Here is a 24,093-nt window from a genome sequence, read left to right on the forward strand (position 1 = left end):
TCCCAAGGGTAGTGAGAACACGCGCTCAGTGTATATTCTTTAATTTGTGGGGATTAGTTTAGTTACACTTGTTGACTACTGGGAACATATTCATTCTTTCTAATTCTTTCTAATTATGTAATAGAAAAATAACAAAATACTGTTTAACTGTCTCTGGTGCTGAAATATTTACTCTAAAGTGTCACTGTCGTACTTGTCATATTATGTTTTGTTTTTTCACCTGTTAGCTATAGTGTCACTATAAAATTACTGTAGCCTAAGGGCGTTTATATTTCTGTATGTAATCTGCAGTGCAGCCATCTTGCCCAACCTTGTGTGTGTGAGGCTCTGGATGAGGCCAGTTTAGTTTGCCTGCCTGCCTGCTAGTCCTCTGCAGACCTGAGGACTGGCTGCACACAGGGAGCCTGGTAAACTGACTTTCCATGGAAGATTATTAACCGTGCAGGCTATTTCACACTCACACAGGTAGGTTCAGCTAACTTTCCCCAAAGTTTTACCCTGTTTTTTTTTTTTTTTTTTTGCTTTGCGTGTGGTTGTGTATGTGCAGTACATAGCTTTAGTGAAGCGGAAACCGTGAGACGGGAATTCGGTTTCCAGCCAAGAAGAAGAGGTTGTCATCTTCTGGAAAGAAGCTTCAGCACTGATAAGCTACCACATGATTTAAGAGAAATGTTTTCTTTTGGGCTCAGCATCTGAATTTGGTCGGCTGCGGACGCTTCGTGAAGTCGTATACGGCTCTTGCAGCGGTTTTGGCTGTAGGCCACACGTTGTCTTTTCTTCCACTCGCAAATGTTTGTCAATATAGGTCCTGTTTTAGTCGTCAAAAGGCTGCTCCCTTTTGTATTTTCTTGTCTGCTGTGCTGATATGGCACGTCTCATACAGCCTGCTGACAAGAATGCACGAGTTTGAGATGTGTTTTTGTCAGAGAGCTGCAGGGAGAGGGGGGCAAGAGCTAAGGAATGAGCAAAGTTTTCACATATCTGGCTTATAATTTCAAAGAGCTTTGTGGAAACACTCTCGCCCGTCAAGAAAAACGGTGCTGACTGCATATAGACATGCCATCATAACACTGCATAAGGCATAAAGGTTGAGTAGCCCCAAGGAATTTGTATGTGTGTCTGCAACCAGTTTGACAGAATGCCATTGGGCTGTAAACAGTTGCAGTGCATTCACTTCTGCAGCACACACACTCATGCATACACGCTGGCTTTCAGGCTCAGACGATGCTGTAAACATTTAGCTTATAGAGAACTGCTTGTTTTGAATACAGGGACCCAGAGTAAACACAAGTCAGTGTGACACTCATCTGATAGGCAAGCTGCCTTTCACAGGGCCACAAGCTTCCCATTTCTTGCAGCACTGTTTAGTTTGTTATGGATCATTTGAATAGTGAGCTGAAGTTTATCAGAATTTTTTTTTTTTTTTTTTTTTTTGGAATGAGACTTGTTGTGAGCTTGCTGTCTCCGTGTAGTCAGCCTGGTTTGGCCTGAGACCCTTTTAAGCATAAATCATAGAGGTTGTGATAGTTTATATCAGGGGTGATATCAGGTAAACCAGCAGTTCGCGGCCTGAGTTTCTTTAGGTAATTTGGGCGGTGGTTGTGAAGCAATTTATGGAATGTAAAACAAAAGTGTTCCTAATGAATAGATTCTTCTTGAGAAATAATCAATACGTGCACCCCCAGGCTGCTTCCAAGATTAATTTAGATGTTGGAGTTCATTTTGCAGACCTTCAACTAAGCCCCACCTTGCTCTGCAACTAGTTTTCTCAAAGCATAGCATTAACATGATCTTGACATCATCCATAGTGACTGAATTGTATGCACTGTCTGCTGTATGTCCGTCAGACACCACCCCTTTGCACTGAATATAAATGCCTCCTGTCTTTGTGTGTGCCAGTATGCACTTAAAGGAATAGTTCACCTCAAAATGACAATCCAGTCATTATCTCCTCAACTCCACATCAGCTGGAACTCCATTCAAGTGTTTTGTAGTGAAACAATTGCACAACAAGTAATATGTCCCTCAGTATCTCCCATATTTTCCTTTTTGGCTATATTCCATGGTGTCTGGCGTGTACTTCTGACACCATCAATTAGGAATATGTAGGAGACAATGATGTGAATGTGTGTATATGTGTATGTGTTTATAGGTTACATGTGAACAGGTTATTTGTATTTTGGAAAACACTGGTTCCTCAGCTGGCTGGTGCCCAGGAGAAAGCATGCTGTCGTGCACACGGTGTTGAGTAATTCTTGGATCCCCTCTGTTTACGTTAAGGTCTCATCAAAGCTTACAATGTGCTCAGTTTGTGGTAAATTGAAACTAGGGAAAAGCCACATGCCAAATAGTTTTGCAGTTATACATTGACTGCCTCTGACTATACTCTCATCTTGTCTCCTATTTGCTTTGAAACAGAACTAGTTTTAGTTCATTGTAGTTGTGAGTGCTTGGCATTCCTCAGTGGCTCGCAGCAGAACAGTGGAACAAACCCAGGGTTAGTTAGGAAGTAGGGGGCTGGGTGATGTCCATGATGTCTCCCTGTTCTTCCATTTATTCAAACGTCTCTTGCCCATTTCCTTGAAATGCATTCAGAAAAGATCTATGGAGCCTCCTGTCTGTTTCTACAGTGCATTCAGAGATGACAAAAAAGGATGTGAAAAAAGTCAAGGTAGTGGGTTCATGTTTGTGATGTACATCAACAATTAAGTATTCTGCCCACATCTCTACTTCCTGTGCAAAGCATGTGATTCAGGCAAGCTCTCTCCATCCAACACTGGAGCTCATGACCATGTCCCTCATGTGTTGTGTGGTAGGCCAAACTATTTAAAGCCACAATCAGTTATCCAAAATTAAACAAAAGGGATTTATGCGGTAAACAAATCCCAGGATTAGATCTTCCACAGTGGTAAAACGCTACAGCATTAAACCGTGCACAATATAACAACCGAGGGGAGTGTGGTGGTGGTAGCTCATTCATATCCCAACATTTGTTTCATGAGTCAAACAGGAATTAGAAATCCACAAAGAGATCACAATATATAAGGGCTCACAATATATAACAATATATATTTGACAGAGTCACGATGGGCATTCATCAGTCTTGTCTCATCTTGTGTGATGACAGCTCCACTACATTTGCTGATAAATTTCAAACAAAGAAAACTGTTTGATGGGCATGAGTTTGACTAAGATGCTTGTGGAAATGCTAATTTGCAACTTAATATGTCAAGGCCAAAGGCTATTCTGAAACTGAATTTTAATGATGCTATGTGTCATCTCCACTTGTTGAGGAATATGTGAGTCATATGTGATGTGATGTGTGAACACAAAGCATCTAAAGTGACTGACTTGCCTGCAGGCGTGCGGCTCTAATTCTCATGTGACTGAGATGCAGGACAGAGGCAGAGGGAGGGTGTATATCAGTACACTGTGTGTCACCCTCTTCTCTTCTCTTCTCCCTCAATTTCTTCCCTTCTGCTCCATTCTTGTCCACCCTCCCCTCTTCCTCCCCCTCTTCCTCTCCTCTGTTCTCAAGGGACAGTTGAAACTCTCGACACTGCTCCAAAGGAAGCGGTTACAAACTTTTGAGACATGACGAGGTTTGCCAGCAGGGCTTTTGCTGATGAGACCTAACAAAAGAGAAAATATTGAGACACAGCCCAGTTCCTGTTACCACACCAACCTGTGGTGTTGATTGGGTTGAAAATGGAGGAAACAAAGAGGATTGAGGTGCAGTAACAGTTTTGTTCTCAGTCTTGCGCTCAGTATCAGTTTCAGGACCTGCTGTGAGTGTGTACAGCCCAGCTACTTTCTGCTTTGTTTGTGTAGCAGAAACTTTACAGAGCTAGCTGCTGAATTTTCATTTGTCATTACATTTTTTAACAGTGGAAGCATTTTTTCCTAACAGCCCGTTGCCATGTGGGGAATATGTGCCTTTTTAATGGTTAAGTGAAGTGCCAGCTCAGATACTTTTTCCCCACATTAGTGACTAGGTTCTGGTGAAGAAAATGGCTCAGGCAATGTAAAAATGCCAAGGCGTCTCTTTAAGATGGGGGTTATACTGGCCCAAAAAGAGGAGACAAGATAATAGTATTGAAGTACAACCTGCAGTGGGTTGGTAGACGGCTGCTGGCTCTGTTGTGAGGCAGGAAGTGTAACATGGAGAGCACAGGAAGTGGCTGCTGTGAAGTTAACCCTTTCTCTTCTGACAGTGGACCTATAGCACCAGGGCCGGGACTTATTTTTTTAATTTTTTAATTTTTTTTTTTTTTTACAGTTCAGTCAATTAATTGAGGCATTTGACATAATTCACTCTGTAATGATATGATTAGAATGAGGCCTTCATTTTAAGTCATCTCTGAGTAGATTGCATCTGTGACAAGCTTGCTCATAGCAAATGACATTTTGCAGAGTATCCACTTCCTGAATGAAATTCATTTAAATGTGAATAGAACCTTGCTCAGCATAGGACGATACAACACTAAACAGTACAAAACTACACAACCACAGTTATTCAAGGTTTTCAGGATGAAGGGACAACACTGCATTACGAACACACACTTTTAAAGAAGTATATAGAATACAATATGGTACAGTAAAAGTAAAACTGACACAGCAGTATCCACCGATTTTGCTCCTTTCATTCTGTCTAATCTTTCTTCTATTTCCTCATCTTCTTTACTTCTTAATGTTCCTCTCCTCTCTTTCAGTATTTACAGCTGCCTCTTCCTATTCTTGTACTTCTCCTTTGTGGTCGTCAGGGTTAAAGCTGTGCACATAATGCATAGTCAGTAGCATAGTCAATAATACAACCAAGTTGCTCAGTGTTTCCCAGACATCATTAGCTCATTCATACTAGCTTTTGACAGTGTTGTCTTACTGATCCATTGTGTACACTTTGGTAACACTGCCTGTCTGCGAGTTCACCCTGCATATTAGTTAGTGTGTAATCAGTGTGCTGTACAGTATTTTTTTAGGGGCAGGTCTTGAGTGCCCTGATGGAGGCGCTACACTCAAGGTCAAAAAGTCAAGCTCTGAAAGGGCATGACTGCTACACTACCAGTGCAATTTGATGAAATGATAATGAAATTGTGATGATGCCTCTTGTTACCGATTAGCCCTACTGGCGCCTGCATCATTTGTTGGAAATGACATGTTTACTTGTTTAGTTTGTCATCATTAATTTGGGAGAAAAAAAGACGGAGCCTGCCTGCCGTAACCACTCAGATGGTGCAGTATGGGTTGAGTTTAAAATGTGTTGATTCTATTTTTCCACTGTAACATATGGACTATGATCCAGTGGTCATTTCCTCTTTACACCAGTGGTTCTCAATCTTTCAGATTTGTGAAGTGGCATTTACGGGATGGTGAACACTGAAACCAATTTATACTTTTGATTTTCTCCACTTATGAACTTATGAATTAAAAACATACAGATTATATAACCCCATTTCCCCAAGCATCATTTACAATCCCCTGTGGGATTGTAGCCTCTCAGGTGGAGAATCACCATCAGTGTGCGCTGACAAAGAGGAAGTGATGTGTGCCGTGTGTGAGGTGTTTGTGTATATAGAAGTGTGACTTCTCTGAATGCGTAATATGAGCTGAGGGGAAGAGGAATCAAGAAGTTCTTCTTGTTGCTGAACGTTTTTAGAGACGTTGCTAATCTTCCTCTTTTTTTCTGTTTTTAGCTGTATGTGGCTGCTACTGGCCTGTTGTGTTTTTGTGAAGAATGAACTGAGGTGCTTTTTCTACTTTCTTCTCAACATACTGCTGATTCTTCTATGGGCACAGCTTGAGTGAGTAAAACCTTTTATTCTCCATTGTCAGACTTTTCAGCAGTTTGTGGTTTGAAAACCTAAGTTGCTGTCAGGGTGTGACTCGGGGAGGCAGTTTGACACGTAGTTCTGAGGCCTGCTCTGTCCTTCATGGATGATTTTATATTACAATTTACAAAGCACTCAATTAGATTGTGCACAGGCTATGGATTTTTCCATTTATCGGATCTGAGGGCTGCTTGTTTGGAGGCAAATCTCTGTTGGAATGAATGTTTCCTGAGAAGACTAAATCATTAAATCAGCTGATGCAATCTGTGCTGAAATTATTGGCTGATTAATCGATTGACTGACAGTAAAATAATTAATCAGTTCATTACTTGAGTAATTTATTAAGTAAATTCCCAAGCATTTGCTGCTTATAACTTCACTAAGACCACTAAGATGCTGAAATTTGCTCACTTCTCCATTTTTATTATTGTAAAATCAACTGGGAGTTTTCTGGTTGCTGGTCAGATTAGGGAAGATATTTTAAGTTATCTCTTTGGGCTCTGCTAACTTCCCATGAGCATTTGCCATTATTTTTCACACATTACAGACTAAATGACCAATCATTTAATTGTGAAAACAATCAATAGATTAAAATAGAATTTTGTCACAGCAGCCATTTTGACATGAACCACAAGTGTTACCAATCACACTATTTAAAGTCAAACAGAGCTAGGTAGGGTAACAATATTTCGCACAATAGTGTTTTCGCACAACAAACTGTGATTTGGTCTTAGTGACTTAGGACTTCTCTTGACCGATCCTAATCTCTCACAAACAATCCTGAAAGGCCTCTGCAGTCAATTTGCATTGTAATTGGGCAAACATTCTCAAGATTTCAGTGATAACAAACTTTAAAAAACATATTGCCTTAACCACGGGGGTATTATGATGATAGTGGAGCTTATTAGGGATGCAGCGGTGTTTCCCAGTCATGTATCAAACTATAACAGCCCGTGACACTTTGAGTTCTGCTGCTACAGTTTCCAGTTGCTGAGATTTTTTTTTTTAAAATGCATTTATTACTGATATTACTCACCGGTATTTTCTGTCAAACAAATCTGGTGTGTGCTAGGCTGCTACTCCTCGTGCCCCACTGCTACACACACACCTCTCCCAACACGCTGACTGTGTATTGATCTATCACTTATGTTCCTCATGTGAGTGACTTATTACTACAAAATGTATGATACTGACAGTTGATTACAACAAAAAAGCAAATAATAGATTGCAAATGCATGTTAAAAGTATGCTTTTTAAGAGTTTGATGAAAGTATAAATTGGCCCTTGTTGCTGTTACTGTATTCATGCAATCAGAGTGTCAAGTGGAAATACTATCTGCAGTAATATGGGAAAAATAAGGCTGACAAATCAGAAAAATGCAAGAGAAAAGAGAGTAGGTCAGTGGCAGAGCAGAGAGGTAAAGATGACAAGCTTATCTCCAGGTGAAAACCAGTAAGACCAGAAATGTCTTTTTAGTTACTGGCCCAGCTGGGACGTTGACTGTCCACTGTCAAAACCATACAGATCAGTTACCTTAGTCGGACTGGTTGTGTTGCATACACCTGCAGTGTATGCCTAGACTATTACACTTGATGGATGTTGATGTGCCTCTAACCATAAATTAGCCTATAGAGTTTTATTATAGCAGGTTTGTCATGCCAGCTTGGTTAGAGAGTATACAGCAGAGAGGTGATAGGAAAACTGGCGAGCAGGACGTACCACACCTACCCGAGCCACCAGGCTGCCCGTCAGATTTCAGTGCAACACAAACAATTCTGCGGACCGAAGAACGATGGGAAAATGATGTGCTTTTTTGCAGTGTCATGTCTACGAAAATCCATGATGAAAGTCATTGAGAATTTTCACTGCAAGTGCATGAGAGAGCCTCTACTTTACGATGTCACACAGGGCAGACACTGTGGTTGGGATGTGTGTGGGAAGTGGTTTATGCTGCTTAGCTTTCTAAAGAACAGGATAAGGGGGAGAAAGCAAAACAAGAAAGGTGGTTGTGTGTCATTCAGTGGGTAAAATATGGCACTGATATACCAGGGTTGGGGATGTGGTTTCCTCTTGGGCAATACTGGATTATTGTTGAGAAAGACATATAAATGTTTGGTTGTTGGAGCATCAAATGAGAATTAGCAGCACCTCAGCTAGTTTGTTGAAACTTTGATCTTGTATTGTAACATATTTTAGTCACATGTGGTTATAAATATTTCAAGAGAGAAAGACACACAGACCCACACACGGTGCTTGCTTGGTAGAAATCCTTTGCTAAATTAGATAAAGTAAGGACCTTTCATTGTTGTGTGTACATGGTACAGCATGTTCTTACATTTGTTTTCTCATGTAGAGGATTCAGCAGTTAATTCTTAATGTGAAAATTTTCAAGAGACAAAATTACACAGCTGCTCTGTGTGTGTGTGTGTGTGTGTGTCTGTGTGTGTGTGTGTGTAAGCACATGCACGCGCTACAGGATGTTAGCTTAGCCACTCAGCACTGTTCTTGCACTGCCGACACATTTATTACTATCCTGGGCAGCATTCAAAATGTCTTATATTACTTTTTCCTTCAGTTCCTTTTCCATTTACCCACTGAGGTTAATCTTTTTTTTCTTTAGCCAGCCGTCTTGTTATTCATCCTAAGTGGCATGCGTGGTTTTCAGTGCAGTTTGTCATAAAAATATATGCTGTATTTGAATATTGGTGCCCAGTAAAGTGTTGACTTAGTTGAGGTGTGCTTGATTTGTCTTATTGGTTAGGGAACATTACAGTTTAATGTTGAGCCTTCTGGACTGGGAGTGGACATAATTCAGTGAAAAACTGTGATGGGACCCCCACCACCAATCCAACCACCATTCCTGTTAAAAGTAACCAATCAGGGTTGTTTACCTTAATCATAACACAAGGGGCAGTTACAGGTTCAGTGCAATGCTCAGTTGTATACACTTAAAGGGATGCATCAAGTTTTTGGGTGATTGTCAACTTAGGTGATGAACGTTAACACCAAAGTTGTCCATAAGTCTGCTATAAATTATTCAGGTGCTCCAACACTTAAGTGCACAGTATTTTAGGGGGAAAAGTAGCAGTGTTATGTGGTGTGTAAATTAAAAAAGAGATTTTTAGTTGTAAACAGTCAGGTCTCCTTATGTCTTGTGTCAAACTGAGTGGTATGCGTGTGATCCGCGGCTGGTGCGTGCACTCACACTCACTCCCAAACCTACTAGCAGAATCCAGTTAATGAGGTTATTGTTAGGATTTTTGATTGTTACTGTTCTGTGCTCATCACCAGCAGTGTTACTGGGTCAGAACAGTGTTCTGGCAATGAAATTTGACATCGAAACATGTTCCAAGTCAGCTTATTTCTTCAGTCTCGGTAAAATAAAGCGTTTGGGCAATGTTTTGAGTGCTTAAACAACTTTTTTTTTTTTTTTTTTTTTTCACATCCAAGTTTGCCAGCTGGGTGGAGTTTGGACCATCATGCCAATCGCAGAACTTAAAAATGGAAAACTCTTCCCAGCTGAGAAGTAGGGCAACGTCAAACAAATGCACAATCAAATGACAAGTGTTGACATTTTGAGCCATGCAGCTGTTAAATTGTGTGGTGAAAAATGTCATTGAAAAAAGAAAACAGTTCTGAATTGTTAGGGTTAGGGTTAGGGTTAGGGTCAACCCAGTATGAGCTATATAACAGTGTGTCGATCTTCTCTCAAATGAGAGCAGGCAGGCTTTTGAGGTGACTACGTGATGTACGAAGTTAATAAGCTGACATAATTTGGTCCCTGGTCTTACTAAGTAGAAATACAGTTGTACAATTTTGCAACCATTATACAAGGAATAAACCATTTTATACAATACTATTAAATTCATGAGCAAGTCTCAGTGGCGCATTAGTTTAGAACAGTGATAAGGACTACTAAGTTATAGCGGTTATCTCAAATAAATCTGCACTCCTCCAGCCAGTTACAAACAAGTATTCATCCTGGCTGTTGTATAATAAAGATAAATGGATGATATTTTTAGCGCTGACTTTTTGCTATGTCATGTTTCCTCTAACAGGAAGGAGCAGATCCAGTTTTAAGGGAAATGGCAGAAAATATTAACAGAAGCATCACCTTCTAACAGGGTAATGCGTGTAAAACATGAAGCATGTGAATTGTCTCATTTTAAAGGAAATGTTGTCCTTCTGCCAATATCTTTGGAAGGACAGCACAAAATTGAGAGAGGCAGGGTCCGGGACAGTGCAACAGTACAAAATTATTGATTTACACACCATTTACTGTAAAACATGTACATGATCAGTATGTGTGGTTTCCTCCAAATGGCATGGAGATGACAAGCTCCATTAAAAACATTTAGCAATTTAATGTGACCTGGCTTATTGGCAAAATTATATATCTAGTATATATCTGGTATACTGCATGACTTAAGGTTTTTAGTAGCCACTTTTCAACTCCCTATACATGCAATCCACTGTGCATCTCTTATTTCAGTGCAGTGTCAACTTCACACTGCCCACCACCCCCCCCTTCATAATGTGTTGTGGTAACAGAAGAGGTGCGAATAATTTAGCCAGTTCTAAAAGCTGAGTTTGCATTGAAATAGTGGAATTATATGCATACTGAGTTTGTGAGACTTGTTCCATGAGACTTGCACGAGACACAACCCTAACTTTAAGGATATTCTGGTCCATGCTGACCTCTATGAGTTCATGTTTGAGAATATTTTCTATTTAGCTATTAATTTTCTCTGGGTGTGACTTTAAGGGAAAGGCAGGTTTCTGACCACTGGGGCTCAGCCATTCTCTGTTTCTTTTCAATTTAAAGTGAACACATACTACATCCAGATTACAGGTTGGAAGAGCGTGTGTGTGTGTGTGTGTGTGTGTGTGTGTGTATGTGCTAACACTAATGAGCTCAAGGAGCACAGGAGGTTCAGTGGCAGGATGAAGAAGCCATTTTATGGGCGTTTGTAAACTGAAACATATGTGGGCCCGAACTGAGACAGTGAGCCTGTGTGTGTGTGTGTGTGTGTGTGTGTGTGTGTGTGTGTGTGTGTCGGTGTCTCTTCAAAGGATCCACACCCTGGAATCCCAGTATTGAGAGCAAGGATCTCTCTCTCTCTTTCTCTCTATCTCTCTCTTTCACTCTCATTCTCTCTTTCTCTTTCCCTCTCTTTCACTCTGTCTCTCTCTCTTTCTCTTTCCCTCTCTTTCACTCTGTCTCTCTCTCTTTCTCTCCTCTCTCTCACACACTTACACTCTCTCTCTCTCTCTCTCTCTCTCTCTCTCTCTCTCTGTGACTGTAAAAGAAAGAAGCCATTGTGAGAAGCAGTGCTAAGCTAATATTAGGCTGTGTGTGTGTGTGTGTGTGACACAGAGAGAGAGGTATCAGGATGTATTGTGTAGCGTGCATGAAGTTTCAGACTGCGGGCTTGTGTTTTATTAAGGTGCTTTTGCAGTCACTTATAGCCACCTTGAGCTTTTACTAGCTGCTGTTCATCACCTCTACATCTTGTACTTACAGAGGGAGTTTTTTGTGGCTTATTTGCAGCCATACCACATAGAGGTATGACAGTATTGGGTAAATTTTAGAAGGCCCTCAACATATTTTGTCATTGTCACTTCGGTCACTGCTTCAGGAAGTGAGTCAGTTTGTCAATCTCTACATCCTGATGTATGAATGCATCAATGCATGAATTCAGCTCTGTCTTTTCATTTTTAACCTGGCCTCCTGAAGTTTTGTAAAAAGGGGCAGTGTTTGGACATTGAAATAATGCAGAGGAAAGTAATGTGGTGGTGTGTGTAATGCTGTATGCCATGTATGCCAAGACGGTGGCATGCATGTTGCCTAGAAAGATTGGATGGATAGTCCACCTGGCAAAGTATACACCCCTGAGGGAAAACATTGAATCCTAGTAATTTCTATATAAAAAAAAAATAATAATAATAAAAAAAATGTCTTTAGGTGGTTAAATTTATGGGCACCAACTCTGAACTATCAGCTTCATTCCAAAAATAATGGTGTTGATATTGGCCTTCAAAAATCCATAATGGCTGAACTCTGTTGTGTGCATGGAATTGGAAGCAAAGCAGGAGAGACATAGTCTCTACTGTTAAATAAAAAGTAGCACCTGCAATAGATAAAAATGTGTATGAAGGCCTTGAAACAATAAAAATGTCTACACCATACATGTGCACTTGAGGCAGCATGGTTTGAATGTAAACGATATTCCACTGGCACATTTACTGGTCCACAGCTCATGCGGGCATTTTTATCTCTGAAATAAAAAAAAAACATAAAAATAAAAAAAGCTTCCCAGGACCAAATGGGACCCAACAGGTCAGACTATATTTTTAAATTTAATCATTTAGATTTTGGCCAGGACTCAAAAATCTTCCTCAATATTACAGTCAGAAGATCAAAAGTACAGAATTTGTTTTATTTCTCTTAGCATTCTTTGCAGCATGTAAGTGCCATTTTGAGACTGAACTTAGGTTTGGGCTCAACCAAACTACACCCATGACACTTTCAGGTTTGGGTCCAGACAGAAATATTTAAAGATTTTGTTGCACTGAAATTTCCATTGTCCTTTGCTCAGACATGGTGGTATGGCATGCAAGGACTGATGGGCTGGTGTATGCTTTGTTTACATTGCCAGGCATGCAAGGTTCCTTCTGTTGAAATGTGCATAACGTGCATGCTGAATACACCACGAGAAAAATGACAAGATACAGTCAGTGGTGGAATCTGTGAGTCACGGTTTTGTTCAGTAGTGGACAGAGATGCAGAAACAGAGAGAGAGAGAGAAAAGCAGGCTTAATTTCAGTTTTCTTATTAGTGTGAGACACAGTCAGAGAGAGAGAGAAAGAGGCAGAGCATGCACAGGGAAGAGAGATAGAGGATAAAATGGTGTGAAAAAGCCACTGAGTGAAGCAGATGACAGGTGAAAGAGGCTTCAAGAGAATACAAGGATGAATAGCAAGACAGTTTAATGAGAGGAAGGAGAGAGCGCAAATGAAACGAGTGCAGTGCGGAGAGTGCAGGGGGAGACTGAGGGAGTGAATGAATGATGCCGGTGCAGGAGAGAGGGAGAGAATGAAAAAGTGATGCATAGTGGAGATGGAGAGGTATTATCATCTGAGCAACCGGATGGCTGCGGAGCTGGAGTCATGTGGTGACTTCCTGTTTGTCAGCAGCGTACAGGAAGTATGAGGCCCCTAGAGGATGAAATGACTGTGTATGTGTGTGCGTGTGTGTGTGTGTGTGTGTCTGCATGTGTGTGTATGAGATAGCGCTAAAAGAAAGAATACTCTGAGATGAAAGGTGACTCAATGAGCATTTCTGTGAAAAGGAGAGAGGGCAGTTACAGAGTGTGTGTGTCTGTGTGTGGATGAGAAACAGTCCTGACTGTCACATCACGACATGAACAGCAGACACTTAAATGTAGATACTTTGGATTCAGTTCAGCAGTCTCTCCAACAAACTTCAGATACAGTTGAGCACAGGCTGCATCTCAACAGTTTTCCTGCCACACCTCAAATAGCGTAAATGCCCATTTGTAAGTGGTTTCGTACTTTGTGCGTTTAAAACATTAATGAGGCCAGACGTAAGTGTTGCCTAAAATGGTATTAAAAAGAAATGATAGAGAATAGGATGGTGTTCTGGGTTGAAGTCACTATATGCTATTTAGAATGATCAAGCGGCTGTATCATAAAACAAACATTTTACTTAGTGCCGCTTTAACAGGTCAGAGGTTCAAATCCCACTTACATAAACCTGGCTGGAGTCTTTCCCTTTCATTGGCCTAAGTAGCCTTCCTCTGGTGCGCATAATGTGTTTGGACAGTCGCTGTGACTCTGGTTTGTATCTTACCTTGTAAATATAAGTACATCTGTTTTAGGGAACTTGTCATTTAAGTTCCTGATGGCTGAATTTATTGTTGGTCTGTCAAGGTCTGTAGGCTCCATATTAGCTGATATGAGCTGTTGTTCCTCATAGGTTTGTGTATCTTAAGCCTTTTGTCCTAATGCCATTTCTGTCTAGTGTGCGTGAACATTTAGTAATAGTACATTTGCACTGCATATTGGCAAATAAACGATTTATAGCACTGACATTTATTTTAACTAAATTTCCGCTGTTGTAAATTGGCAGTAGGCCTTACAGAGGAGGATGGTGCTGTTATGTGCAAACTCGTTACTTGTAATGTGAAATTTCCTGCAACATTTGGTCATGTAATGTGCACATGGCAGAAGTGATGACTGAGTTTTGTGTTTTCTTCAACTCATTTGACTCTTAACTGTGAAATACATATGGTGGCCCACAGGGGACAGTAGTTGCAGTCATCTATGAAAATGTATTTATTCAAAGAAAAAATATTATCTTGGTGAAAGGCAAAAAAAAAAAAAAAAAGAGTGCCAGACCTCTAGACCTGTTCCACTAGTCAGTCAAGTGTAAGTACGTCAGGATCCTGAAATCAGCATTTAGTATTAAAGTTATGGCCATCCCACATTGTTGCTAGTGGTTGTGCGTTGATATCACAAGCAAAAAGGTTATTCCTCAGTTTATCGGGGACGCCCTGAAACCCCCTCAAGGACTTGCGGCTCTTTGATTTCCAGGTTGGGAACCACCAGTCTAAAGCAGCTCAACATCATCAATCAGTACCTGTGTGTTCCATTTTTGGGGAATGCAGCCCTTTTCACACTGACTTAAAATCCCACTACCATTGGGGATTTGAGCTCAGTGTAACCTTGGTAACCACCATTTCAGTCTCATATTCTGTACCTTGCAACAGTCCCAGGTGATTATCAGCCTCAGCAGCAATCAGCATCCTGCAGGTAAAAACAGGTCATGCTCGTGGATACCTGCATACAATAGGTGTGATATACAGAACATGCTCTACATTTTATGCAGCAGTTCCAATCTCAGTGTAGCTTTATGACAGATTTAAAAAAAAAATCACTATCTGTTGGAATGGTCTGTAACTTTTATTCATAGTGTTGTTGTGATGAGAGATAGCCGAGGCAGAAGATCAAAGGTCACATTGGATTTCAGTCTGGTTTTAAGATTGTTGTTTAAGATTGTATTTAACCATTTTTGACCTCCAGTTAACCTGGAGGTGAAACATTCAGTCTGGGACTTCTGACCCTAACCCTAACCCATCCACATTTTTTTAGCAGGTAGATTTGAGTTTAAAACAACAACAACAACAAACAAATAAGCATGTAAAACCTGGCTGCCTAGTGTAAAAGTGGTATCACTGACACTGTTTATCTAATGTGTGTGTGATCTGTTCACCAGGGTGCCGCGTCCAGTGCAGAAAAATTAAAAAGGAGAGAGGAAGAAAATGCCAGCGCCGCCTCCCCCACCCCCACCTGCCCCACCTCCTCCCACCTTTGCTCAGGTGAGTCTTCTCTCTTCCGTCTACCTATCTACCCATCCTCTTTTTTGTTGGCTGTGATTGACAGTCAAAAGTTTTGATAATGTTTTTTTCAATGGTAAAAATATATGTTCTTCTCTTGGGAAAAGCCCAGTTTTATCTAGACTTTTTTTAGAGATGTAGAAATGTGAATGATGTACCGTGAGATCAGTTTCCCTGTCCTGCTGTAACCTTGCTCAACAGAGAGACCCCTGGTGGTTAAATCCAGTCATTGCAGCTTGTATTCAACAGTGACATGATCGCTCCCTTGGTACATCAAAACTAAGCTGCATGAAAGGAGGTTGGATGAATCCCCCCTTTCATGAATTCAGATTCTAAAAAAAGTAAAGGAAGCTATACTCTTATTCTGCTCCTATAGGTTATTTTCTGCAGATCTTTTCCATTGCTTCTTTTATCTTATAGGTGTCTTCTCCTATCTGTGTGTGTGTCCTATGTGTGTTTGTGTTTCAGGCTAACACAGAGAAGCCAAATCTGAACCGTTCAGAACAGCAGGGAAGAAATGCTCTTTTGTCTGACATTTCTAAAGGCGCCAGACTAAAGAAGACTGTAACCAATGACCGCAGTGCACCTGTATTTGACAGTAAGTCAGGAACACTTTGCTTGTAATCATGGGGGAAAGCTGAAAGGAACAGTAGACAGCTTTTTTGCCTACTCACACCTGTATCAGTCAAAACGACACTGAAGCTCATAGGATCACTAAACACTCCAGGACCTCCATCTCAGTCCTCTCCCAAACTAACTTTACAGCTCCAAAAGCATAGACTTTCCCTGAACTACTCCTTCAATGTAATGGTAGACTTCTCTTAGATTTTGCTGTTTTCTGAAATTCTGGGGTCAGCTCATAAACTGCTTATTCATGGTCCTAATGGACAACACTTACACATTCATTTCAGCACTGACAAATGTTCCACAGGCTAGTCCTACAAGAATAACTCTTCAAAGTGCACCATGTAAAGATCATATCAGTGGTAAATCATATGTATACTGGTAGTCCTAGCAGTTTGTAGTCTCAAGTCATGTTCAATGAGGAATGAACCTCACAGAAAATGACATAAAACATATTACAGATCCAAACATTCAATTAATTTTCCAATACACAAGCCAGCACACTTTTGGCGATTTGTTCGACTTCACATGCAGAGACACACAAAGAGAGAATGGCATATAACTGATGATGCTGTAATGGACTTATACTGTATATCTAAATCCAATCTTGGTGTCATGGCTACCAACAACACACCGTTATATTAATCTGCTGCGGACAGCAGTAGTTTCTAAGTCATTACTGAACAGTGAATCAGTCTAAAAATGTGTAAAAGAACAAGGAAATGAATAAATGTCATTTTTTTACCCTTTCAGAACCTAAAGGAGGAGGCGGCGGCGGTGGTGGAGGAGGAGGAGGAGGAGGAGGAAGTGGAGGTGGTTTTGGTGGAGGGGCTCCTGGTGGTTTAGGAGGCCTGTTCCAGGGAGGAATGCCAAAACTGAGGTCTGCAGGGAGCAGAGACTCCAATGGTAAGGAGAGTAACAATTGATTTTGTTATCAACTGACAGAGTTGACTTTGAAGGCCTGTGTGCTGCCTCATCGTTTCAATCAGTATAACAGTTTTGTCACTAATCTATATGTTGACATCCAGCCCTGAATGCTCAACAGGGCAGGGATTCAGAGTAATACCTGAATGTTGTTAAATTTCTGAACAAAAACCTGAGGAATATACGTTTAATCTGTATTTTTTTGCTAATTGTAATTAAGAGGCTGTTGAAGTGTCTCATTGTGTATATATAAACCCAAGATGGCAGCACACACGTCTATACATCTGTTTATCCTGTGCTTTTGACCTGTAAACTTGAAATTACTCCACACAGTAATTTTCATTACTTTCACTGGAGATATAGACAATTGAAGACTGACTGGAGATTTTGTAGTCTACTGAGGGATTTTTTTTTTGTTTTTTTTTTTTTTTTGCCCCGGCTGTACTCACCGCTCTCTGGTTCACCTGACTGCAGTGCTGCCTCTGCTGTGTTCCCTTCCTTCTGCTCTGTCACTTCACTGCTTTTGCTGACAGGAAACTCTCCTCTCTCTCCTGCTGCTCCACTCTTGGCTCCCTCTGCCTGCCTGCTGGGTTGCTCTAAGACAGCTCCGACTCAGGTGCATCTTTCTCCCCATGATTGCCGCATGACGCTTATGTGACGTTGCGTGCACGCTCACAAAAACACACACACACACAAACTCTCTGTGGAAAATAAACATTCAATGAGAAGACCTGACTACCTTTGCATGGTTACTCTGGGGCTTATGAGCCAAACGGGCTCGTGTCGACTCACTTGTCCCATGTCAGTGAATCTGATGATGATGATTTACTCTTACTCTTAGTCTTGGTTTTGAATGGCTGTTTCGTTATAACAGATAAGTGCATGTCTGATTGCCTTTGTTCTGAACACTCCAAAAAGTTGACATCTTGTAGCACTGCAGAGCAAAGATGTTTGGTTATTGTTGTGCTGTTATGCTGAACTCAGGTAATTTATAGCCCAGTGCTGGGCCTGGAGTGCAGTGTCTTATTACACCATCTGATTTTAAGACTAGCCTTGACCTTACCCATTAAAATGTGCATAGTATAGTGACCAAAATGGACTGGCTCTGGGCTAAGTCAGGTCAAGTTAAATCTCTCCTAGCATCTCTCCGTGCAACTTGATTGTCCTTGTCCTTGATTATGGTGGTCTTTTACACATGCATGCTTCAGTACAATGCTTACTGTCTTCAGACATGGCCTGTCATGGGGCACTGAGGTTTATTTTAAATTATAAAGCTGTTACCCATCATTGCTTTCTCTATGCTCATGTTGTCTACATGTAGACTGAAACTGTGCCACTGGTACATCTTGTTTATAAAGCTTTCTTAGGTCTGCTCCCATCCTATTTGCTCAAATAACCCCAACCACAGGCGTACTTCAAAGCATACTTTTACTCGGATTACCTAACATACTAACCAATGTGGGTCAGAGAGTTTTAGGTTCTGTGCCACTTTTATTTGAAAAATGCTCCAAAATAAACTGAAACTTAAGGACATGTTACTCTGGGTGAATTTAAAGCCATCGTAAAGGAATTACAAGCAAACTCTAGTCGCAGGTGTTTTTCTTGAAGATTGTGAGATGGCTGACTCTCCTACTATACTTATTTATTTATTTTTTACTTTGATTTTTTTCCTCTTTTTTTGTATGGTTTGTTGACAGCGTCTATGCTTTATCTGTGTGCTGCTGCTTTTGGCCAAGTCACACTTGATGAGATTTAAAAAGTCAATGTGTCTTCACCTTGTTAAATAAAGGTTTAATAAAATAATGACACAGTTTGCTGTCTTAAAATCATGCTAAAATTTGTTGACCTATATCTTCGATACATTTTACAATTTTTGTTATAGTAAAACTCTATAAGAGAGAGGAAGGCAGATAGGCAGACTTTTCTGTCTTTGTCAACACAGGGAGATAGCATTAGTAGTACCTCTGCCATAGTGAGGTTATAAGTTTGTTGTCTTCTCTGTCCTGCAGACTCTGGAGGGCCCAGAGCCCCCATGCTGCCCCCAGGAGGCCGCTCTGCTGGCCCCAGGCCCTTTGGTGGGGGTGGGGGAGGAGTTACCACTGGCCCCCCTAAACTGCCAGGAGCCCCGCCTGTTCCCCGTAGCAATGCCCCTGATCTCCCAAAGGGCCGCCCAAGTTTCTCATCCAGAGTAGACACTCCAGGAGGCCCCCCACCCCCTGTACCTAGCACCCCTCGACCGAACCAGAGTTTCCAGTCCCGTGGTGGCCCTCCACCACCGGTCCCTGGAGGTCCCAGACCGGGCTCAGCCCCTGGACCCCATCCTCCCAGCCTTCCGCAAGGGAGGCATGGACCTCTCCCTCCCACACCAGGAGTTGCCTCGTCTGGGCCAAGAACAGGTGTTTCTCCGCCGGGTCCTCCACCCCCCAACAACTCCCGGCCTCCTTTACCGCCGGCTCCTGGAGGGAGACCGCCACTTTCAGATGACCGCCCCCTACCACCTCCGGCTCCCGTTGGAGGTCATCGACCAGCCATGCCCCGCGATGGGCCTCCTCCTCCCCCCTCTCTCAACTCCAAACCTTCCTCCTCCCCCATATCCTCCTCCTCCTCTCGTTCCTCTGTTGGTGGGGGTGCACCTCCCCTTCCACCAGGACGACCGGGTCCTCCTCCTGTCCTCTCTAGCCCGGCTGGAGGGGATGACCACAGCACTCCCCGTCTGCCCCAGAGGAACCTCTCACTCAACAGGTAACACCATCTTTTTTTATTATTATTTATGCATTTCTCCGAAGTAAATAATTAAAAAAACAAAAAAAAAATCCTTGCAAGAGGCTTTTACTGAAATATTTCTGAAGCTGTATGGAGCCAAACTGCACTGAAGCCACTGTGCATGAGGCATCGGCTCCTGAAAGACTGACTCTTTTGTTGTCGTCTCAAATTTTGCATAGATTCAAATCTTGACAAGTCAGAACACTGACATGGTTAAAGTAAATCAACAGAGAAAGACAGCACTCCACAAAAACAAATCACACTTCCATTCTTGAGGTCTTTATTCCAGTAAATGTAAGTTCACAATGTAGCCTCCCTCTAAGAACAGTGATTCATTTAATTTAAACCTATAGAGTCTGCTTACTCTTTCAGCACCACCCTCCTATAGTTACAGTGCTGCACAATCTTTTGCTTCACTAAAAGTACTGTTGAAGTATATATGTATGTTTAAGATTGTGATTGTCCTCTTCAGCCATGCTCCAGCCCCCCCACCAGGCCGGACAGGACCCCTCCCTCCACCGCCAAACGAGAGGCCACCTGCCCTGGGAAGAAACCAGTCGTCAGGACGCACAGGTGAAGCTTTGTTTGATTGATTAATTGAGCAATGAATTACTGCTGCATAGACATCATATGGGAAAGGTGATACATTCATTTCTAACTGAACGAAAACATGAACAGTTTCCAATCATCAAACTCTTAAAATGGGAACCACAGTCTAAGAGCATTCGAGTGTGGATTTTTCTTTCTTGTTTGTTTCATTAGCTAGCATCTAATCATTTGTGTTAATCTATTTGTGCTGATTATGTCATTTTCTTTTCTACCTCCCAAGGTCCACTCCCTCCCCCTCCACCAATTGGTCGCACTGGGGGAAGTGTGAGGTCATCACCAGCTCCCTCTCCTATTGGCCGACCAGGCCCAGAGCCTCCTCGTGGAGGTCCCGGCAGCAGACCTCCCCTCCCTCCGGACAGACCAGGGACAGGTGGACCACCTCCCCCTCCGCCACCTATGGGTAACGGCTTCCAAAACTCTCACCACCACCAGATAACAGGTGAGATGAGTTGTGACAATAATAATTATGCTCAAGCAGCACAGCTGATTTAAATTTTGTTGACAGTTGAAAATTATGAAAGTCTTGAGAATGCATGAGGATCCCACTGACCTCTGTTCTTGTTGTGTTTATACCAAATAAATCCCACTGTGTTTGAGTACAACAGAGAAACTCATCAGCCTCCATTTGTTTTGTGTCTCTAACAGATGAGTGGGAGTCCCGCTTCACTTTCCACCCGGTGTCAGACCTGCCTCCTCCTGAGCCTTATGTACCCAGCCAGAAGACCTACCCTAGCAAGATGGCAAAGAGCGATGGCAGAGGTCTCATACGCACACACACACACACTTACACTTGTGCACATAACTTGCTTATGCATGTTCAGGTGCAAATTAGATTTACTTAAACAAACTTAAAGGTTCCTGTGGGAAAATTGGATCATCATAAACTATCTTGTGCAAATTACAAACATATACTCTTTTATATCTATATATAAATGTATTTAAATAAATTGCTGGAGACCCTTGGCAGGAATAACGTAGGTAATTGAAATTAGAGCTACAGTAGTGCAGCTGCACTCTGCATTTGGTCTGCTTCTGGAGACAGTGCCAACTAGTGGAAGAAAATGAAATCTCTTTTGGAAAATTAAGGGAAATAGTCATTTCTCTGTATTTTTTCCCCAGGTTCTGGTAAAAAGGAGAGAGGAGCTCCTCCGCTTCCTCCTATACCCAGGTGAAAAGGAGGTCACAGCAGTCACCACACCTGGAATGAATTTCTCACTCTCTCTCTTTCTCTCTCTCTCTCTCTCTCTCTCTCTCTCTCTCTCTCTCTCTCTCTCTCTCTCTCTGTCTCCTTCCCTCCCTCCCTCCCTTTCTCTCTGTTGCTTTCATACTGCTTTAACTTACAGCATGTGGTTCATGTATGGACTCTAATATACCAAACGCATTGAAGTACTGTTGACCAAGTAAAAGGACTTCACTATGTGGAGTTATCAGTACAGCCTGTTCCTCTGTAGCACCAGCATCACGGCACCAAACTAAAGATCAACACTTCAGCAGGGGCCCAGTTTAGACTCTGGCGCTTGGTTGCTGTGACACATGAAACATTGTGAGACGAAGTAGACAAGCAATTTACATATCTGCTATGAACAGCAGTGTTTTCATGAACCAACCACGTTATCTACATTGGCTTCATTCCCTTGCTCCGTTGAAGACAATATTGTATGTCTTGATTGCCTCACAATGTTGGCCTTCTAAGTCATGAGACTTCCTCAGAGAGCAGGAAACTAACTTTTTTATTCACTGACCACAGTGGCTAATGGATTCTGTAATCACCTAGCAGGTGTAACATTTTACCAGCCAAACATAAATGTAGGATGGAACACAACTTCTGAACAATGTCCGCTGCCAAAGTAGCTGGTAGAGAAGCCAAATATTGCCAGCTTTTGGCTGGTAGCTTGTGTGAATTCCCACTCTGTTTACTCAGCAGGATTACGTAAAGCTAAGGCAAAGAAAAAATATGTATCTTTTGACAGTGCTGATGCCAGCATTTAAGTCCCAGGGGTATTATGCAGCAGCAGTGACCAGATATTATGCATCAGTCAGCTTCCCCAGCTGTACTGAGAGGCTGTTGCTGCCTGTTTGATATCAGTGTTTTCCCTGTACCTTTTTCTATTCAGGTTTGTAATTTGAGGCTGCATATGAAATAGCCAGGGATACCTGTTGTGCCTTAAACTGTGTGTTTCAGTGTTTCCCCTGTGTTCATTTAGCTGGATTGGGCCGCACACAAAAATACCACCTCTGTATATGCAAGTGTGTAAATGGAGACAGTTAAAACAACCACATTCCCGCAATGCTGAAGATACTGAGCATTGAGCAAGTGTCTTAATAACATCATTAGAACTTAAACTGTGACTAAAACATGGACAGACATGAACCAGACTGCCCAAAGTAAAAATGACCCTGCCCTCCTGCCAGTGCTGCAACAGACATCGGGGAAACACTGGTTTGATTTGCCAAAGCCATGTGTGCCTTTATAGTATGTGTATCTCCAAAACTGAGTGAGGAGTTCCTTTTGGAACCGCTGAACGGTACGTTTAATTTGTCTTGATGTGACGCAAGCTTGCACTTGATGTCGGTGACTGAGATTGACTCTGCTTTAAAAGGACCATAGTATGGGGTAAAGGTGGCCTTAGTTTACCGCAGAACATATAAGGGTTCTTATTTTGCTGTTTTGTTGAAAGCTGCCTTGGCGTATGAAGGACCTATGTATGTATCTGTATGATTCCATCAAGTGCTATTGAAGGGCTATTATTTTAAGTTATGTTTCAGAACTGTGCAGTATTACATTTTTAAGCTTTACCCGGCACTGCTTTGAATGGTCTTTTGTATACTTGATGTTGTATTATGATCATGTCAGAAATTTTTTTTTCTAAATGACAATCAGAAATGTTCCTATTTACATCAGTGAATAAATAAATAAATATGCTTTAAGAATGCTCTCTGTGAAATGACATTTGCTTTGTTAAGACTGTGCAACCTTAAAAGATAGTTGTGCATTGCTCAAGAAAAGATCAATACATTAAACCTGCAAGTGATACTGCTGTCTCAGGTGGGAATAACATAAAATTTGTGTTGACTATGGAAAAACATGAGCTGTGAAGCTTGTGTATTCTACATCTGAAAAGGACTGTATATATTATTTTCCTCATTGTGGTGTGATGTTGTAGTCAAAGGTTCCCCAGATCTGTGTACTGTGGGGGGAAGTTCACACAGAAAGACCATAGTCAAGATTTCAACCCCAGACCCTCTTGTCATGAGGCTACAGTACAAACCACTGAGCCACAGCACAAACTCAAGTTGTCTGTGTTTTTCTTCAAGAATTTTAAGTTAAAATTAACACAGACAACATGGACTGAAACAATGCAAAAGGACAAAAAGGCCATCTCTAATGTTTTCAACCTGCGCAACAGTCAGCCATTGTCTTTGAAGTTGAACACATGGCTGGATGGCTGAGTAGTTGAGGCGTTGGAGTTGAAGATCTCGTTTTCTCTATGAGCTCAATGAAAGTGGTGTGACACTAATGCACAGATCCCTCTCTCTCTTGAAGAGAGAGAGGGATCTGTGTTTTCAGATGCCTGTCCAGCTGAGGAATAAGCAAGCCCTTTGTTCCTAACATTGGTAGGACATGACTGCCCAAGTCCACGTGGAATGAAACAACAAAAACACATTTGGTTTTTGAGGTACAGTGTTTGAAAAATGCCATAATACTCTTACTGAAAGAGCTGCGATGACCGAGTGGTTAAGGTGTTGGTACTGCTCACAATGCTGCTTTGTTCAACACTGGCCAGTATTATGATTATGGTTTCTTTGATCACCTCTTTCAATTTTAACACAGAGCTGCTGCTATTTTCTCAGTAACAAAATCCCTTGCCTGTAAATATGAAGTGTAAAGAGGGGCTTTCATCACTAATAAAGAGGAAACACTTAGA

General features: G+C 41.6%; 1 protein-coding gene across 4 annotated transcripts; it reads left to right on the top strand.

Moving 5' to 3' along the window:
* Positions 1–330: 330 nt before the first annotated feature.
* wipf1b (WAS/WASL interacting protein family, member 1b) lies at positions 331–23,105 on the top strand. 4 transcript variants are annotated; one of them, XM_030069966.1, is made up of 10 exons: positions 331–465; positions 5,694–5,801; positions 15,127–15,229; positions 15,716–15,845; positions 16,625–16,777; positions 18,805–19,537; positions 20,031–20,131; positions 20,388–20,606; positions 20,813–20,926; positions 21,287–23,105. In XM_030069966.1, the coding sequence occupies exons 3-10, from the start codon at positions 15,173–15,175 to the stop codon at positions 21,337–21,339; spliced, it is 1,560 nt and encodes a 519-aa protein (XP_029925826.1). In that variant the 5' UTR covers positions 331–465; positions 5,694–5,801; positions 15,127–15,172; the 3' UTR covers positions 21,340–23,105. The 4 variants fall into 4 exon arrangements, with proteins under 4 accessions (XP_029925826.1, XP_029925829.1, XP_029925825.1 ...); XM_030069969.1 differs by lacking the exon at positions 5,694–5,801 and having other exon boundaries at positions 333–465; positions 21,287–21,382; positions 21,441–23,105; XM_030069965.1 differs by lacking the exon at positions 5,694–5,801 and having other exon boundaries at positions 333–465.
* The last annotated feature ends 988 nt before the right edge of the window (positions 23,106–24,093 follow it).

Source organism: Myripristis murdjan, chromosome 15 (genome assembly GCF_902150065.1).
Source record: "Myripristis murdjan chromosome 15, fMyrMur1.1, whole genome shotgun sequence".
NCBI classification, from domain to species: Eukaryota; Metazoa; Chordata; class Actinopteri; order Holocentriformes; family Holocentridae; genus Myripristis; species Myripristis murdjan.

Coding starts and splice junctions, on each gene's coding strand:
- wipf1b (XM_030069966.1), top strand. CDS start 15,173: ATGCCAGCGCCGCCTCCCCCACCCCCACCTGCCCCACCTCCTCCCACC. Junction 15,846..16,624: donor CAGTGCACCTGTATTTGACA/GTAAGTCAGGAA, acceptor TTACCCTTTCAG/AACCTAAAGGAGGAGGCGGC. Junction 20,607..20,812: donor TCACCACCACCAGATAACAG/GTGAGATGAGTT, acceptor TGTCTCTAACAG/ATGAGTGGGAGTCCCGCTTC.